Source organism: Neovison vison, chromosome 7 (genome assembly GCF_020171115.1).
Source record: "Neovison vison isolate M4711 chromosome 7, ASM_NN_V1, whole genome shotgun sequence".
Classification (NCBI taxonomy): Eukaryota; Metazoa; Chordata; class Mammalia; order Carnivora; family Mustelidae; genus Neogale; species Neogale vison.
In genome coordinates this window covers 17,415,846-17,434,691 of record NC_058097.1, presented here as the reverse complement: position 1 = coordinate 17,434,691, position 18,846 = coordinate 17,415,846, and the positions used below count along the sequence as shown (strand labels likewise).

Below are 18,846 nucleotides of genomic sequence, written 5' to 3'. Positions count from 1 at the left end.
TTAATAATTAAATCATGTCTCCATTTCATTCTTTTATAGAACTGGCATCATACTTTGCATATAACTTTATATTCTGCTTTTTAAGTTTAGTACATCATGTTTTTTGGAATGTTCTTCAAAGAAACATTTTTTAAAGTAGCATCTTTTTATTATTATTACTATTATTTGAAGGTAATACGTAGACATTATAGGCACTTTGAAAACACAAAAAAATGGAGAAAAGAAAAATCACCCATAATTATTTTTTTTATTATTTTATTATTTATTTTAAAAAGATTTTTATTTATTTATTTGTTAGAGAGAGAGCACAAGCAGCGGGAGCAGTAGGCAGAGGGAGAAGCAGGCTCCCCACTGAGCAAGGAGCCCCATGTGGGACTCAGTCCCTAGATGCTGGGATCATGACCTGAGCTGAAGGCAGATGCTTAACCAACTGAGCCACCCAGGCATCTCCACCCATAATTGTAACTCCCAGAGAACTATTGCTACTAATTGTGTGAAATACCTTCTAATGTTTTTTTTCTGTGCTTATCTCATTTTTTATACATTTTTTAAAGATGTTATTTAGTTTTTTAAAAGATTTTTATTTATTTAACAGAGAGATCACAAGTAGGCAGAGAGGCAGGCAGAGAGAGAGGGGGAAGCAGAGAGCCTGATGCAGGGCTCGATCCTAGGACCTTGAGATCCTGACCTGAGCTGAAGGCAGGAGCCCAACCCACTGAGCCACCCAGGCGCCCCTTATTTATTTATTTGACAGAGACACAGCAAGAGAGGGAACACAAGCAGGGGGAGTGGGAAGGAGAAGCAAGCTTCCTGCTGAGCAGGAAGTCTGATGCAGAACTCGATCCCAGGACCCTAGGATCATGACCCAAGTCTAAGGCAAATGCTTAACGACTGAGCCACCCAGTGCCCCTTATCTCATTTTTTAAAAAAAAGTACTCTTGAGATCATACTCTCCCTGGTTTGTATAATACTTTAAAAATTTTAATATTTGGGGCGCCTGGGTGGCTCAGTGGGTTAAGCTGCTGCCTTCGGCTCAGGTCATGATCTCGGGGTCCTGGGATCGAGTCCTGCATCGGGCTCTCTGCTCAGCCGGGAGCCTGCTTCCTCCTCCTTCTCTCTCTACCTGCCTCTCTGCCTACTTGTAATCTCTCTCTGTCGAATAAATGAATAAAATCTTAAAAAAAATTTTTAATATTTAATCCCTTTCATCAAATATTCTTAAAAAACATGGTTTAGGGACACAGAAGTAGTTTCCTGGCAGTGTGGTATAGTGGTTAAGATCATGGGCTCCCATGCCAGACCAGGACTGATTCTAGCTTTACCAGTTGTTTTTCCAGCTGTTTACCTTGAAGGAATTAAACTGTTGCCTTGGTCTTCTCACTTGAAAGTGGAAATATCACTTGTACTTACTAAAAGGATTGTTATGAGGAATAAATGAATCAATACACATGCAGTACTTCTCTGTGTCTGGCATAGAATAAATGCTCTGTATTATTATTATAAACAATATTACTGTGGGAGTCTTTGTATATAAAGATTCAGAGTTTCTGCACCTTTTTTCTGTAGGATAGAATTAATTATGCAGGAGAAATACCTGTGTCTGAAGAAATAAATTGTTTTAAGATTCTTCATGTGCTATCCCGTTTTCTTCTAGAAGGTTTTGTGAGGGTGTGCTTTTACCTAAGCACTTAAGAGTGCCTGTGCAGTTGCTCTCGTGATGGCCTTAGGGTGAATTCCAAAGATAACGAAGTCAAAGGACATCTCTATGTATAATTTTCATGTACAGAAGATTTTTATTTGGGAAATCTTTTTTCCTTTATGATTTTTTCTATTGTGTTTGTTCTTTTGTCCTTACAAAGCCCATTCCCATACCAGGAACTGCTTTTTTTTTTTTTTTTTTTTTGGCTAGAACTGTTCTTTTGATTGGAGGGGAGACCTCACCTCTTAGAAGTGCAGTCATGGTGTATCTGTAACTTCTTTCATTCAAGTGTGCTTTTACCCAGATTACTCACCATCAGAATTCCTTCAAGCCCCTATCCCAGAAGCCCAGGCTTTTCCATAATGCATGCCTGTAGGTAAGAACTTGTCAGATAAGGGCTTAAATCATAAAACCATGTCCTGTCCTGGAGCACCTGGGTGCCTCAGTGGGTTAAGCCTCTGCCTTCAGCTCAGGTCCTGATCTCAGGGTCCTGGGATCTAGCCCCGCATCAGGCTCTCTGCTCAGCAGAGAGGCTGCTTCCCCACCTCTCTCTGCGTACTTGTGATCTCTGTCAAAGAAACAAATAAAATCTTTAAATGCAGAACAGCAACAACAAAAAACATGTCCTGTCCTAACTGACAAGACTTTAGGGTTCAGCTTGTTTTTCTTCTTGTAAGTTAGGGTGAAGAATCGGGCTGATGCATCATGTGCTGAAGGAAGTCTCTTTGGGCAGGGGTGGCAGTGGTCTTAAGAGACAAAATTGGAAGAAACCAGTTAGGTCATAATTAGGGGTAAAACCCACAAAATCTGTGCTGAATCCACTGAGAAATTTCAGTAAGATAGGAAATTGAGTTAGTCTTGAAATTAAGAAGAGTCCAGGTTGTTTTTTGGAAGACTGTCTATGGAAATTATAGCCATGCAAGCTAGATAATCAAAGTTTAATTCTAGAAGGAAGGGCCCAGACATTCTTCATATAACAACTGCAGGTCAGAGCTGCAAGCTGGTGGCCTATGGGCGAAACTTGACCCACAGATATATTTGTTTGTCCTAGTGTTGTAAGCAATTTTGAATTACTTGCCAGCATTTGAAAACCAGGACTTTTCTGTTGAAAAATCAAAAGTTCTGGCAACCATGGGCCCAGATTCCTTCCTGACAAAATTAGCTGCCTTTGTGTCATGGTTCCTCCCTTTATTTATTTTTTTAAAAAGTTTTTAAGATTTTATTTATTTGACAGAGAGAGAAAGAGAGCATGGTGAGGGGGAGGAGGAGAGGGAGAAGGAGAAGCAGGGAGCCTGACTGGGTCTGATCCCAGAACACCAAGATCATGACCCAAGCAGAGCCAAAGGCAGATGCTGAACCAGCTGAGCCACCCAGGTGCTCCTGGTTGGTCCCTTCAAAGGAGCACACACTCTTCAGTCTACTACAGCCCTCCACTCCCTCTTGTTTTATACCCAGACATTCTTGCCTTTGCTCAGTTGCATTACCTTCTTGGCCCTTGAAGACATCTCTCTTTCACATCCTGGCTTTCCAGCAGCCCTCTGACCCTATTCCCAGGTTATACTGGCAGACAGATCTTAGCAACTTTTTTGAATTCCAGGGTATCTTAGTTCTTCATTATCCTAGAACAGTGGTTTTCAACCAGAGGTGAGTTTGCCCCTCCCCCCCCAAAAACATTTGGCAAGGTCTGGAGACATTTTTGGTTGTCACACCTCCTTGGAAGGGGTGCTACTGGCATCTTCTACTGGGTAGAAGCCAGGGGTACTATTGAGCATCTTATAAAGTACAGGACAGCCTCTCACAGCTAAGACTTACGCTCCCCAAATGTCAACAGTGCTGAAGTTGAGAAACTCTATCCTAACAGTACGTTCCATTCATATGTGTTCTGGAAGCTTGGAATCTTCTGTGGTGGGTGGGGCCTCAGGCTGCCGACTGGACCCAGTGTGCTTAGAGGCTCTTACTTATGGAGCGGTAGGGGAAAATGGCAGTTCTTGAGGTCCATAGGTCCCTTCTCTGACCAGGTGACCAGCAGTATTATTTGGTAACTCGGGTGCCCAACAGTACTTGATTTGATTGTGGAAGGGCAATTTTTCTTAGTCCGTTTGTCTTTGTGGGATTCTGCCTGTTGTGTAGGCTCACACACGTCATTCGAGAATATTTGCTGTGAAGATTTCAACATAGAAGTCACTCAGCACTGACACTGGCATCAAAGCAGAGCCTTGCTTACTGCTGAGATGCCACTTCCCTCAACCCCCAGGGTTGGTTTGGGAAGGCTGGCAGTGGAGAGGAGCAGAAACAGGAGGAGACAGGGGAGGGAGACTTCTAAAGGGGAGACTGGAGTGAAGAAACACTGTGTAATGCCTGAATAGCTTTCTGTTGTCTCTTGCTGTCTTGGACTCAGGCCTGGGCAGGGTTCTGAGAAGGAAGGGTATGCTTCCCTACTTTGGTCAGTTGTTGCTCTGGATCGACAGCTCTCATGTTCTGAAGGTGACATGACTCAGAAGGACTGGGTCTTTTTTACCATAGTCTCAAAGACCCTGGAGTCTACCCTTGTACAGAGCTCGAATGGTTTGATAATAAGACTAAATGTGTATATTTGTTTAATTAAAAACAAGGAAGATTCTTAAAGAGGCATATACCTGACATACTCATGTGGCATCCCAAGAGGGAGCTCCAGATTCCAGGATTTCCATTCGGAAGGATTTACCTCTCCTGGACTAGCTTTGCAAATTTAAAGAACTACTTTATGAAGCTATTCAGATACGGATTCTTCCTGTCCCACACACATTTATGCATGTTTCAAAGACATCATTTTTAAAAAAGCACTTTTTCAAACAGAATTAGAGTTCTGCCAAACCAGGTGTTGGAGGGGTTATATAGGTGTTCTGAAAAGTTTTCAGACTTCACTGGACTTAAATAATGAAATCTCTGTTCTGCACCGTTTTCATTTACTTGATCCCTCTTTATCAATACTACTATGGATTTATTTTATTTTATTTTTTAAAGATTTATTTATTTATTATTTGACAGACAGAAATCACAAGGAGGCAGAGAGGCAGGCAGAGAGAGAGGAGAAAGCAGGCTCTCCGCCAAGCAGAGAGCCCGATGCGGGACTCGATCCCAGGACCCTGGGATCATGACATGAGCTGAAGGCAGAGGCTTTAACCCACTGAGCCACCCAGGCGTCCCTGGATTTTTTTTTTAAAGGAAAACTTAGAAGTAGGTAGTTGGACTTTAAAACAATCTTTTAAAGACCTTTTACATCTAATGTAGTGTTTACATAAAAGTAAAAAATAAAATGGAATTGAATTGTAAAAAAACAAAAAACAGTTTGGACAGTTGTAGAACATTTTTCTCCTAATATACTTGTAGATGTCTCTCCCCAGCTTTTTTTCTTCTTCCACCTTGTTGCTATTGTTGTTAAGGATTGCATTCCTTTGTCCTTAAGTTCCCCTTAGTAACACCCAGCTTGTTTGTGGGAGGAATTGGAAGGGTTTCTTCCTCCCTGTTGCTGTGGGAAAGGGAGCCTGGACTGTCAGCACAACTGTCACTATAGCTGTGAATTGCCAAGTGATCTCCTCATCAGAAAGAGAATATGAGAGGCACAGTTTGGTCTTAGGGTGCGTATATTATCCAGGATTAATTTGGGTTTCAAACACCTGAAAACTGAAAGCAGCATGGCTCAAATATGTTGAAGTTTGTTTCTCTCACATATTAAAGGTAGACAGTATGGGGCTGGTAGGGTGACTTCATAATTTTTCAGGGAGCCTGGTTTCTTCCTTCTGCCTTACTGCTCTGCCATCCTCAGCACGTGACTTCTAGCTGGTGGTCCAAGGTGGCTACTCAAGCTCTAGCTGTCAAGTCTGCACTGTGGCTGACAGGAAGGACAAAGAAAGGCATGCTCCACCCTTCAAAGAGACTTCCTGAGGTCTTATTTGTATAAAACTTTGATTACCTCCCTGGAACAAGAACTTAAGTCATTTAGTCGTACCTGCCTGCAAGAGAGGCTGGTAAATGTCAGTTTTAATTTAGGTAGCCCACACTTTAGCTAAAATTTGTATTACTAAGGAAAAATGGAGGAACAGATATTAGAAGATAACTAGCAGTTTTTGCCACAGAGAGACTTTGCAGATTTGTTTCTGCTTTGGGGTTGGGTGTGGATTTGCTATGTGAGTACTCCTTTCCTAGCATCATGCCTCCAGAACTTGAAGACCCTCACAGGGGACCCCCTCTGCCCCCGCCCCCAACTCAGTGGTGCAGACTTCCCAGCTAGGAAATGAGATCAAGAGCGGAGGAAAGACTTGGAAGTTATAGTTATGAGCACGTGGCCTTTCAGGCCCAGCCTTGTGCTTGAGCTCTGATAGAATCTGTGGTCCTGGATGGCGATGGAATTTGAGGAGGTTTGGAGGGGTGGGGATCAGATGGTGAAATGTTTCTTGATTAGAATCAGGAAAACACTCAGGGGACTTGGCTTCTGCTGGTAGACTGTTTTTGGAGCTCTCTGTTCTCTGGCAGAGCTGAGAGTAAATGAAGCAAGCAAGACTCCTGGGGCAGTATTTAAGGATACACTCACTCTCAGGTTCTCCAAATGGTCCTGAAAGTGAGTGTTTCCTTAAATTTTGTGCACCAGGCGCCCTCCTCACCTCACCCTACTCCTGGCCTTGCTCTTGGCTGCACATTGCTTTAGATTAAGCAGTTTAATTTTTACTGAGGAAGAAGCACATGTGCATGGTAAATAATTCAGAGTGTAAAATAGTATAAAATACTATTCAGAGTATAAAATAGTGGAAAAAGTCTCTCTCCCTCTCCAGAGCTTTGGTCTTCTTCCCCAGAGGCAACCACTGTGACAGGCTCTTTTGTATTTTTCCAACTGTCATTCAGAATGGGCTCTGCAGAGACTTCCATGAGGTGCTGCCCTCTTTTACTTATTGGCAGAGTCATGGAATTGCCACTGTGTGCAGTATTTACTCCTGTGCCAAGAGGAGCAAGCCAGGGGGAAATCTGTAGCAGGATGGAGGGAAGGAGAAAGAGGAGAAGTGAGAGGGAGTGCCGCTAGCGGGGCTGAGGATTATGTCTGCTTCTCTCCCCCATCTTGTTGCTACAAGGCAGAAGCACAGTGAGTCTAGCCAGGGTATTGTGAAATAATCTCTTCATGTGTGTGTCCATCTTTTTGTCTCCCTTTCTTTTTGTCCCTTCTCTATCTTTATCTCTGTCTCTCGTCTCTCCACCTCTGTCTTCTATGTATTTCTCTTTCTCTGTTAGTCTTTTTTCTCACAAGCTGTACTCACTTCTGCTGCTTTTCATAGTCCTGCTTCCTTCCTCTGTTTTCTTGTGGTTTTTGTTCCTCTATTAAAAGGGCCTGAATGTGACTTTGACTTGCTGTATCTCCCAATTCTGCTACTGTTTGATAGATTCAGTCTCTTGATACCCCAGTCTTTGTTCCTGGGAAAGGCAATTGAATGGGCTTAGTTTGGGTGATCAGCCATGACAGGTAAGGGGGAGCAGAGGCCTAGAGGTTACCTCAAAATATGCTTACTGTATTGCACAGGGGTCTGTGGATTACTATGGCTGTTAACTAGGTAATCCTTATGCTAGCTGATGTAGGCTTAGCTCCACACAGCGAGCTCTGATTAGCAGGGCAGCAGTATGCATTCCTTTGGCCTTCCCTCCCATTTGACTTTGCTCCCACTCCTGACTGACTAGTGAGCACCTGTGTCATTTGCCAGAGTACTACTGAGTGAAACTTTTCAAACTTTTATTTATTTATTTATTTGACACAGAGAGAGAGAGAGAAAGAGAGAGAGAGAGAGGGAACACAAGCAGGGGGAGCAGCAGGCACAGGGAGAGGCAGGCTTCTCCTGCTTCTCTGAGTTGGGTGGGTGGGGGGGCAAGGAGCAAGGAGCCTGATGCGGGGCTCGATCATGACCTGAGCTGAAGGCAGAAGCTTAACCAACTGAGCCACCCAGGCTTTCCAGTGAATGAAAGCTCTTAAAGTACCATGGAGCCTGTTTAGGCACCATGTTTATTTCCACAGGCTCTAGGCTCTCCTCCCATTTGAGTGGAGGAATGTCAGCTTTCTGACAGTTGCCTTGCTTTACGGAATCGGTGGTTAAGTGAAAGTCATCACCCTCTTGATTCCAACCAGGGTTCATCATTTCCCCTCTTTGCTTGGCAGTAAGTTAGTAAAACAATATGCTTTTGTCTGTCTCTCCCCGCCCCATAACTGTGGTGGTCTTGGGGAAGTACCACACAAATGCCCAAGGGAGGACCTTCTTGAGATAGGTGTCCACATGAGTATAGCATAGATACTAACCTGTGCTGTGAAGTGGGAGTCTGTAGGGTTCAGGGGGAGAGAGCTCAGTGAGGGGCTGGCTGGTATATTTGGGGAAGGTTTTACAGGGGAAGTAGTGACTGAACTAGACCTTGTAAGTGGGAGTCACTGTTGGCTGTGGCGGCATGAGGAGTAAAGGACATTTCTTTTAAGTGTATATATGGCATCAGTAAGGAGAGAGTCTCTGGCTGAAGAGAGTGCAAAATGGGTAGGAGTAGACAGAGGTGGCTTAAAGGATGAGCCCAAAAGATTTTGTAATAATGTTTGAGAACTTTCATATAAAAGTTCTGTTTTGGGGCGACTGGGTGGCTCAGTGGGTTAATGCCTCTGCCTTCGGCTCGGCTTATCATCTCAGGGTCCTGAGATCGAGTCCCACGTTAGGATCTCTGCTTGGCGGGGAGCCTGCTTCCCTTCCTCTCTCTCTCTCTGCCTGCCTCTCTGCCTACTTGTGATCTCTGTCTGTCAAATAAATAAATAAATAAATAAATAAATCTTTAAAAAAATTTTTCTGTTTTTTTGGAGGCTTAGGGCAGTACTTGGTAGTGTCATTATGGAGGCCCTTGTATTCTGTATTCTGTTCTTGTGTCCTCCTGGTGGGTCAAAACATTCCTTGTTTAACAAGGGTAAGGCGCTGAGACCCTCATCACAGGGCCCAGATATCACTGTGGTCCGCAAGGAACTGGAAATAAAGCCAGTAGTGTAGGCAGGAGCCTGGGGAATGCTCAAGTAAGCTCGCTTCTCCATGGACCTCACTGAGAATTGGGAGGTTTGAATAGAAATGGAAGGGGATTTGGGGGAGGCCCTTATAAGCTAAGGAATGATGGTTGGCCTCCCTCAGCCACAGTTTCCTCATCTATAAAACAAGAGTAAGAATGTGTATATTTTTGGGTTATGGGAATTAATTGAGAGGATGTATGTGAAACCGTCATGTATTTATATACAAAACATTATCTCTGTAATTCCTAGGTGACTTGCCACCTGCATTCAATTTAGGCCTCTCTTGTGGCCATGGAAATATTTTGTGCCTTGGATGGTTTGGAACCTTGGGAGTTTGAGTGGGAAAAAGTGGGTGAAGTCCATCATTCCTGGGCCTAGGGGCTTTTCCCCAAAAGTGATTCTGGATGTCAGAATTTATGTGTATGTGTTAATGCATGCTTTTGTGTTTTGTCACCAGTGATGGGCAGATCATGGATGCCTCTCCATTGCCTGTTCTTCTGGTTCTGATTGATCCATTGGCCCCTTTGCTTTAGGCAGGGACAGAAGCGATGCTCTCTATCAGAAGAGATTGGATCACTGTGGCCTCAACTCCAGCCTGCCAGTGATGTTACATTTTTTTCTTCTAGGCCTGCTGACATTTGTGAACTGTGCTTATGTCAAGTGGGGCACACGTGTTCAGGACACGTTCACTTATGCCAAGGTCCTAGCACTCATTGCCATCATTATCATGGGCCTCGTTAAACTGTGCCAGGGTAAGATGGGCCTGGGCTGGGAAGGAGGGTGGATGATTGCCTAATTTCATAAGGAGGACATGGGGAATCTTGGCTTTACTGATAAGCTCTTTCTGTGTATATAGTAGACTGTCAGGGAGAGCAAGACATCTGTTCCTGGGCTTCTTGGGCCAGGTTGGCTTGGCCAACTAAACATGAGTCAGTCTCTCCCTCAGGGCTGCTTTCCCTTTGTGGAGGCTAGGAACATTGCAAAAAGGCAGCTGGGAGCCCAGGAGTTTTTGAAACCTGGATCTTGTGTAATTGGGTCATAAATGTAACTGATGGGGATAGAGTGAGCCCTGGTTGGCCCTGTTTTTGGATTGTGACTGCCAGGCAGTGAGTAGAAAGACTTGGCGGTCCTTGAGAGGAGTGGGAAGGTGTGTGTGTGTGGGGTTAGATGGAGTATAGGATGAGTGGTTATTTTGTAGCCTTTACTCTTTATCTGGATTTGCTTTTATTTAACATTCAGTCTTAAAGTTAACTCTCAGCAAAATATTAAAATAGTATGAAGTTGGTACTGGCTTTCCTGCATGTTGGCTTTAGAAAGCTTTTCATTCCTGAATCAGAGTAGCAGTGAGGGTAGACAAGTCTCCTGAGCATTAAGGGAAGTCTTGAGGTATCTTTGGCCAGGGAGATCTCTGTTGCTCTCTAGATTGTATGTCTCTAAACTCAACTTTGTTTACATTTACCAGGGAGAGCGGAGACACCTCACCGCCGCCTCCCCCAAACTCAGATCCATTGGATTAAACACAAGATGGTTTTGGAGTTCAGAAAGCTCTGTTTTTAAGTGCCTTGGCAGCTGGTCCTTTGTGCACATGTGCCTAGTACAGCCAGCCGCTTCAGTGTTTTTGAGTCTCAAGATCATCTTGGGGTCAAAGAGGGTAGCTGAGTTATCCTCCTATCAAGATCTGTGCCTTAGAAAACCACTGCTGTGTATGATGACTGGCACACCTGGGGCACGAAAACCTCTATTTTCCCTTCTCCTGCTGCCTACCCAGCCCTTTTTGACACATTGAAAGAACAATTCTACTTTTTGCAGGGGGTAATGGCAGGCTTCCTTATAAGTCTGGATCTTGTTAAAAACCTCCAGGATGTCCAGAAGGTCTCTCTTCTGGGAAGGCAGGTGCTACTCCCTTGGCTTTCAAATGTGTGGTCTCCAGAGGCCTCTAAGGAGAATGACAGGTGCCTAGGCTGGCTCTCCAAGAGTGAAAGTGGCTCAGGCCTACCCCAGGCATAGTGAGGACCCCAGTTCTTACATAGCCTGTGATTTCCTGCCACAGGCAACTGTAGCCCCTACAAGCAGAGCAACAGAGTTCTCTTCTGAGAACGAGAAAACTATGTGACCAAATTATGTAGTGGTTTTGGCCACAACAGACAGTTCCACAGGAAGGCCTAATTATTAGTTAAAAGTGCCTCCTTTATGTGAAACAGGGCTCTTTCTAAAAATAGGAAGAAGAGCTCTGGCCTACTGTGAGGTCACTTGGAACTACATTAGAGCTTTTCTGGAAAAGGCGTTATCATTTCAGAAGGCAGCCAGGAATGTCTTTGTTTTTCGGAGATTGCGTAGTTGTGCTAGAGGAATATGCAGTTTCTTGAGGGAATGGGTGGGGTGATAAAGTACGGGGAGAGCTGGTGGTAGTTCTTTGAATATTAAATTGTGTTTTTTTGTTTTCTTCCCTCTGCCTGCTTGCTTTTCCCTTCTTTTCTTGACCCTCTTTTCTTTTTCCCCATTTTCGCTTCCTCTTTCTTACTGCTTCTCCCTGTTCTTTCTCCTCTGCTCATACCTTCTAACTCTCCTCTCCTTCTTCTTCCTCTTCCTTCCCACTGAACCCCTTCCCCTGCCTTTGCCCGCACAGGACACTCTGAGCACTTTCAGGACGCCTTTGAGGGTTCCTCCTGGGACATGGGAGACCTCTCTCTCGCCCTCTACTCTGCCCTCTTCTCTTACTCAGGTTGGGACACCCTTAATTTTGTAACCGAAGAAATCAAAAACCCAGAAAGGTAACGGTGGGATCACACTCTCACTCCCCAACTTGGCTGGAACTCCTGCTGATAGAGTGGGCACACTTGCTCTTTTCCCTCCCCTTTCTCTTTCTCTCATCCCTTCTTCTCCCTACTCCTCCTTCTCTAGCTCAGAGAGATTAGGGGCCAGGTTTGGATGAGAGAAGGTGGGAAAGCCTCTTCACCCTTGGGTTTACATTGGAGATCCGCAAGGTTTTGCTCTGGGAGAGATCCGCCAGTGGGCACTAGCTGACCCAGCTGGAGCTAAGGTGTTAGAACCTCATACTCTGGTGCTGGCTTTGAAGCCTGGGGAGCTGGAAGCTTATTCTGGCCCATCAGCCTCCCAGCATGGCCGCCAGTCCCTGGAGGACACTGCTCCTCTTTCCGTGGGACCGATTGGTCCTGTTGTGGCACGGATCACATATTGAGCCCCAGCTATCTTCACAGAGAAGGGTCGGTGTCTGTCTGTCTGTCTGTCTGTCTCTCTCTCTCTCTGTTTCTCAGCTGAAAGGAGCATGGGATTCGTACCCACCCTGACCATGTGGGAAAGAGGAGCCTGCCTCAAAGACTTAGAGCCAGGGAACTATTAAAGAAAAATCCCTGGGTGAACCTTGACTCCAAGGAGAGTTGATTCTAGGTAGTCCTATCTCACTTCTCCTGACAGAAATTTGCCCCTGGCCATTGGGATTTCCATGCCAATTGTGACGCTCATCTATATCCTAACCAACGTGGCCTATTATACAGTGCTGAGCATTTCAGATGTCCTTGACAGTGATGCTGTGGCTGTGGTGAGTCTCCATTTGCTTGTCATCTTATTATACTGAATGGCTCAATCTCTTTCTGAAGCCCCTCCAGCTCTGCAGAGTGAGATGGTGGATCTAGGACAGAAGGTGGGCTGCTTGGCAGTGACAGTGTTTGTCCTGACATAGCATAGGTACAGGAGGCTTATGAAACCCTCTCCTGTGCTGAGTGACTTCTGTGCTCTGTCCCCAGACATTTGCTGACCAGACATTTGGCTTGTTCAGCTGGACCATTCCCATTGCTGTTGCCCTGTCCTGCTTTGGGGGCCTCAATGCATCTATCTTTGCTTCATCAAGGTAATGTGTTCCTGCTTTACCAATAACAGACTGCAGTAGTTAATCTTCTGAGGCTCTAGGTGAGCCCGTAAGAGCCCTTCTTTCCCTTTTTCTCTTGGATGTACAGAGGGTGTGTGTGTGTGTGTGTGTGTGTGTGTACACTTGTGTGCGTGCATATGCTGGCCTTTGTGCAGACATCTGTATGCTTGAAGCTCACAGTTCCATTTGAGGTGATGACAGATTGGTTAGAGGTAGAGGGGAGCAAGGTTATAGCTTGGTGTAGATAAGAATCTTAGTGATCACTTGTTGTGGACCAGGTATTGGTACAGGGTGACTCTGCCCCTCGCTTCACAGAAATCACTGAAGCTGACAGGTAGGCTCTGTTCTCCTCTCTGTAGAGACTTATTTATAAGAGCATTTGTCCTTCCTATTTCAGAGAAAGGAACAGTTCTGCTTTTCCAGGCTGACTGTGCTACCTGGTTTTGGGGCCCCAGCACTACCCACTCTTAGCACTTTGCTTCATCACTTGGCTCTTCTCTTTGGTAGATGTTCAGTAGGAGCCCGCTCTGCACAAGCTTCTCTCATCTCGTCTTAGTGAAGTCACAAAACAGCTTTTCTCATCTCCCTCCTTACTGGACACACTTCTGGAGGGAATGGTCTGCATTTTGACTGACACTCATTTTTCTAGCCATTATACTTTGACTTCTACTACCTAAAAAATATTATTAAGTGGACCTATGACCTCCTTCTTAGCCTGCTTTTAGTCCTTATCCTATTGGACCCCTGAAGCAAGTGATGCTTATGGCCCTCTACTTCTGAAACTATTCCTGTGACTTTGTGACACTCTGATATTTGAGAGGAAGGCTTCTTTCCTGATTTCTCTTTCACTCACCATATAAATGTTGCTGTCCCTAGGGCTGGAAGTATAGTAGGCATTCAATAATTTTCTACATGAACAGGTAAGAGGATGAATTAATAAAAGAAATAATTTTTGTCCTATTTATTCTTCTTACTGGTTTTGACACCACAGTCCATGTACTTGGGGCCTCCCTAGGGTAACCAGAGTAATAGATCAAAGTCTTGGAAAACAGTGTGGTGTCTTCTTCCCTTACTTCAACCTGGTACGGCTAAGGTTGCACTTGATGTGAGTCTTTTTTTTTTTTTTAAAGATTGTATTTACTTATTTGACAGGGAGAGAGACCATAAGTAGGCAGAGAGGCAGGCAGAGAGAGATAGGGAAGCTGGCTCCCCGTTGAACAGAGAGCCTGATGTGGGGCTCCATCCCAGGACCCTGAGATCATGACCCGAGCCGAAGGCAGAGGCTCAACCCACTGAGCCACCCAGGTGCCCCGGATGTGACACTTCATAAGTTACTGCACCCAAAGATGGTGTTTCCCATAGACTGACCCTTACTGATTCCCAAGACATTCCAGCTGGCTCTGTCAATCTTCTTAAAATACTTGCATGATAGGTGCTTTTTTTAATATATATATATATTTTTTTAATTTTTTTTTTTTAAGATTTTATTTTATTTATTTGAGAGAGAGAGACAGTGAGAGAGAGAATGAGCGAGGAGAAGGTCAGAGAGCGAAGCAGACTCCCCATGGAGCTGGGAGCCTGATGTGGGACTCGATCCCGGGACTCCAGGATCACGCCCTGAGCCGGAGGCAGTCGTTTAACCAACTGCGCCACCCAGGCGTCCCTGATAGGTGCTTTTTAACCTCATTCAGCTCTGTTGTGGCATTGACAGGGTGGGAGTGGGGATAGGGGATTCTGAGAGTAAGAGTCTGGACCAGCAAGTAAGGGGACTACGGTGATGTAGAGGTAATTCACAATTGTTTGTTAACTTCTCACTTTTTCTTTATTACCTATGTAGTTATCTCTGGCTTTATACTAGACACTTTTGCTGCACCTGCACACAGTCCCCTTCCAGCATCCCCTCTACTGTATTTCTTCTCTTCCCAGTATAGATTATTAACCTATGTGGGCCAACTCCTACTATCTAGCCCTGTGACCTTTCCAGATGGTCTCATCAACTCCTGTGGCTCCATCTGGGTGGCTCACAAGTATCTCAGTGCCCTCCACTTGTGCTTTGTCTTTAGCTGTGATGCCGTGTGCTATCAGTTCTCCTTGCTTGGCCTCTTTATTTTTCCCTTGGTGTTCACCCTCTTTTTCCAGTTCCAACATGTACTTGCATGCGCACACACACATATATACACATGTACATGCAAAGGATCACCAGATTTGATTGAGGTGGTCACATCTGTCTTGTTTTCTCTTCAGCCAGGGTGTCTACCCTCATTCAGGTCTCCTCTCTTATGGGACAGTTATCACAGATAACCTTTTTTAAAGATTTATTTATTTGAGAGGTAGGGGGAGGGGCAGAAGGCTAGAGTCCCAAGAAGACTCTGTGCTGAGCACGAAGTATGACACGGGGCTGGAGCCCCTGACCCTAAGATCATGACCTGAGCCCAGATCAGGAGTTGAGAGGCTTAACTGACTATGCCACCCAGGCACCCCACAGATTACTTTCTTATCTGGCCTCCTCCCTGTCCGCTAGTCTCTCCCTGCTTTAATTGGCTTCCTTGATGCCACCAGAGTCTCTACTAAATGCTGTCAAGCCTTTACTTCAGAGCCATAGCAGACTTTCATTGTTTGTTCAGACTCCACAGCATGGCCTCAGCTGCAGGGTCTTCTTAGCTGTTTCCTCACATACCTTAACCTGGGACTGCAGGCATTCTAGTACCAACCTCAGGAGGTCATCCTCTTTCACTCCTTCACGCCTCTTTTGCTGTTGCCTATGCTGTTTTCCACCCATCTGCTCACCTTCTGGCAAACTCCAGTTTCTTCCCAGCCCAGATGTCATCTCTTGTGAAGTTTTTTGTTCCCCCAGCTTAACCCCAGGCTGGTGAGTGCTTTATGCTCCATGATGATGCTGTCTACACTGGATGGTAGTTCCTTTCTCTCTTGCTCTATTTCTCAAACGGTAGGGCTCTTTGGGGACAGAGAGGAAGCCTGGGTTGTCTCTGAGGCCCAGGCTTGTCCTGGCCTATCCTGTATCAGGAGCTCAGGGAAGGTATACAGAGAGCACGGAAGGCTTGCTGCCCTTCTTTAAAAAGCCATTGTGTAAAGTGTGAAATCTGTGAGGTGGTAGAGGAGGGTACCCCTGATGGAATAGACTGGGGTGGCAGTGAGTGATGGCAAGGTGAGGCATCCACTGGGTGATGGTGGGTTTCATGGCTGAGGGGCTCAGGGGTGTCCATGGCCAAGAGAGAGGTAGGACATTCTTGGTTAACACTGAAAGTACCCATGGTTGGAGGTTGGAGACATCTATGGGTAAAAGTTGAGGGGTGAGGGTGGGGGTTGGGCATGCATACAGTACATGGGATCCTCCTCTGAGAGGACTGCCTCCTGTGTTTTGGTGGAGTTCTAAGCCTAGTTTGTGAAGTGAGGAGTGTGGCTACATGGCCTAGTGAAAGGATCATCCTGACACACTTCTTATCCTTCTAGGTTGTTCTTCGTGGGCTCCCGTGAGGGCCACCTCCCTGATGTTCTGTCCATGATCCACATTGAGCGTTTTACACCCATCCCTGCTTTACTGTTCAATGTAAGCTCTGCTGGGGGAGTGTGGAGAACTGTGGTACCCTTGCTGACTTTATAACTGTCGGTAGGAAGTATAGTAGCTTCTTAAGGTATTTTCCCAGACACTCGGTGTTTCTAAAAATATAAAACATATGAGAGAAGGCAAATGGTACAAAAGAATATAAAAATAAATTTGTAAAATTTATTTTATTATTTTCAAAAGATTTTATTTGTTTATTTAGAGAGTGTAAGCAGGGGGAGGGGCAGTGAGAGAGAATCCCTATACTGAGTACAGAGCCCGATATAGAGCTTGATCTCATGTCCCTAAGATCATGACTGAGCCAAAATCAAGAGTTGGATGCTTAACTGAGGGAGCCACCCAGGCATCCCTGAATTTTTCTTAACTAGGCTCCATGCCCTACATGGGATTTGAACTCATGACCCTGATATTAAGAGTCCTGTGTTCCCCTGACTGAGCCAAGTAGGTGCCCCTCCTTTTTTTTTTGTTAATTTTAATTATATCATTTTTTAAAATTAAAGATTTTACTTAACAGAGAGAGATATTTTGACAGAGAGAGAGATCCAAGTAGACAGAGAGGCAGGCAGAGAGAGGGGGAAGCAGGCTCCCTGCTAGCAGAGAGCCTGACGCGGGGCTCAATCCCAGGATCCCTGAGATCATGACCTGAGCCAAAGGCAGAGGTTTAACTCACTGAGCCACCCAGGTGCCCCTTTAATCAAATCATTTTAAAAAGCCAAGCCAGTTGTATACCAACTACCCAGGGACTTCTTTTCATATTATAGACTTTATATAGATTTCTTTTTTAAAAGATTTTATTTTTAAGTAATCTCTACACACAAAATGGGGCTTGAACTCACAACCCTGAGATCAAGAGTCACATGCTCCACTGAGGAGACAGCCAGGTGCCCCTGCATATCATAGATTTATATATAGTAGATAGTGCTTCATATATGCCAAGTATAATTATATACCCCTTACATAGTCATCATCAGCTCAACCCTTCCTGTCAGTGTCAAGTTTCATTATTTAGCTTTGTACTGAGAAATTTAAAGAGGGACTGATGATACTTCATTAGTTTCTTCTTACCCCTGGAATTTTCCTGGCAATTATTCCGTGTTTGTGTTTGTCCTTATGAACTTTGTTATTTTGTCAAAATAACAAAAATCCTCTCAGTATATTCATTGGAATCACACTGAATTTATAAATTTAGGGGAGATCTGACATCTTGTCTTTTAATCATCTTCTGCCCCTGTTTTTCCAATACAGTCCCTCTTCTTTCCCCAGAATGGGTCCTTTTTGTTTTAAATCCTTTATTGGTAATCTAGGTGAAAAGACTAGGTGGGGGGAACTCCATATTCTTGAAGATTAAGTAAATCTGACCATGTCACAGGATGTAGTCCCCGATTTCTGTCTTCTAGGACTCTTGTTCCAGAGGGCAAATTCTGTCATACCTGTCTTATCAGGGGTATAGATCCATTTTGTCAATCTGCATTTCAAAGACCCCAGGACAGTGAGATGGTTCTGGAGGCATTGATTCCGTTTGTATGCCAGGTAGTTGAGACTCGGGAGTAATGGTATCCAGATGGCAATGTGGTTCATACTGAGGTTGATGCATCAAAGTGAGGAGGACCTCACTCTGCCATCAGAAGGGGAAAGGAGTCTGGCTTGTTTATTAAAGTGTTTGCAAAAAGAAGGGAGGCATTGTGTATAGGAAGAGCCCTCAATAGGAGAGGGAGACATGCCACTCTGAAGGTTAATACAGTGGTTAGACCTATCTGATGCCAAGGGGTCAATGAAAATAACTGGAGGTGACCTGCTAAGCTAAATCAGCAGTGAGCAGCAGACCTGGTACTGATTGCTGGGTGTTTGGAGTATCCTGGAATGGCCTGGTGGTGACAATGCCCGCTCCTCCTTCCCCTCCAGTGTACCATGACACTCATCTACCTCACCGTGGAAGATGTTTTCCTGCTCATCAACTACTTCAGCTTTAGCTATTGGTTCTTTGTGGGCCTATCTGTTGCTGGACAGCTCTATCTTCGCTGGAAGGAGCCCGAGCGACCCCGGCCTCTCAAGGTCAGTGACTCTAGACAGGCTGGGGGGGGGGTGGGCCATCTCCCCAACGTGACTTCATGTTCCCCATAGCACTTTACCTAATATCTCACCTCTCTCCATTTCAGTTGAGCCTGTTTTTTCCCATCGTGTTCTGCATATGCTCCTTGTTTCTGGTGATTGTGCCGCTATACAGTGACACCATCAATTCCCTCATTGGCATCGGGATTGCCCTCTCTGGGATTCCTGTCTACTTCGTGGGTGTTTACTTGCCTGAGTCCCAGAGGCCAGTCCTTATTCGGAATGTCCTGGGTGAGCTTCTTTGCCCATTACTCATGGCGCGCGTGTGTGTTGTGTACGTGCGTGCGCACAGATGCATGCAGAGGTGGGAGTGGTGGCTAACAGCTTCCTTTATACTAGTGATATGCTGGAGACCATGAGACCTGGTTGCTCCACATGACTTCTTCCCTTTTGATCTTGACATGAGCACTTTAGTTCTAACTTTAGAGTCCTATTTTTGGCTTAAGACACTCCCTTATTAAAGTGCAATCCATGTGGGAAGATGAGGAGTCATGCATCACTTTCTGGTTGGGCATGAAGGAAGG

At 45.0% G+C, this 18,846-nt stretch overlaps 1 protein-coding gene across 7 annotated transcripts in view; it reads left to right on the top strand.

Moving 5' to 3' along the window:
• SLC7A6 (solute carrier family 7 member 6) overlaps window positions 1-18,846 on the top strand; it is a 38,209-nt gene that overhangs the window by 13,627 nt on the left and 5,736 nt on the right. For 4 of the 7 annotated variants that reach the window (XM_044255868.1, XM_044255869.1, XM_044255870.1 and 1 more), the window contains 7 exons: window positions 9,371-9,496; window positions 11,371-11,515; window positions 12,180-12,303; window positions 12,509-12,612; window positions 16,102-16,198; window positions 18,116-18,265; window positions 18,370-18,681. In XM_044255868.1, the coding sequence (XP_044111803.1) occupies window positions 9,371-9,496; window positions 11,371-11,515; window positions 12,180-12,303; window positions 12,509-12,612; window positions 16,102-16,198; window positions 18,116-18,265; window positions 18,370-18,681 (1,058 nt within the window). Of the gene's footprint in view, window positions 1-9,370; window positions 9,497-11,370; window positions 11,516-12,179; window positions 12,304-12,508; window positions 12,613-16,101; window positions 16,199-18,115; window positions 18,266-18,369; window positions 18,682-18,846 lie in introns of those variants that run through there. The other 3 variants (XR_006385451.1, XM_044255874.1, XM_044255873.1) reach the window with 1 other exon arrangement.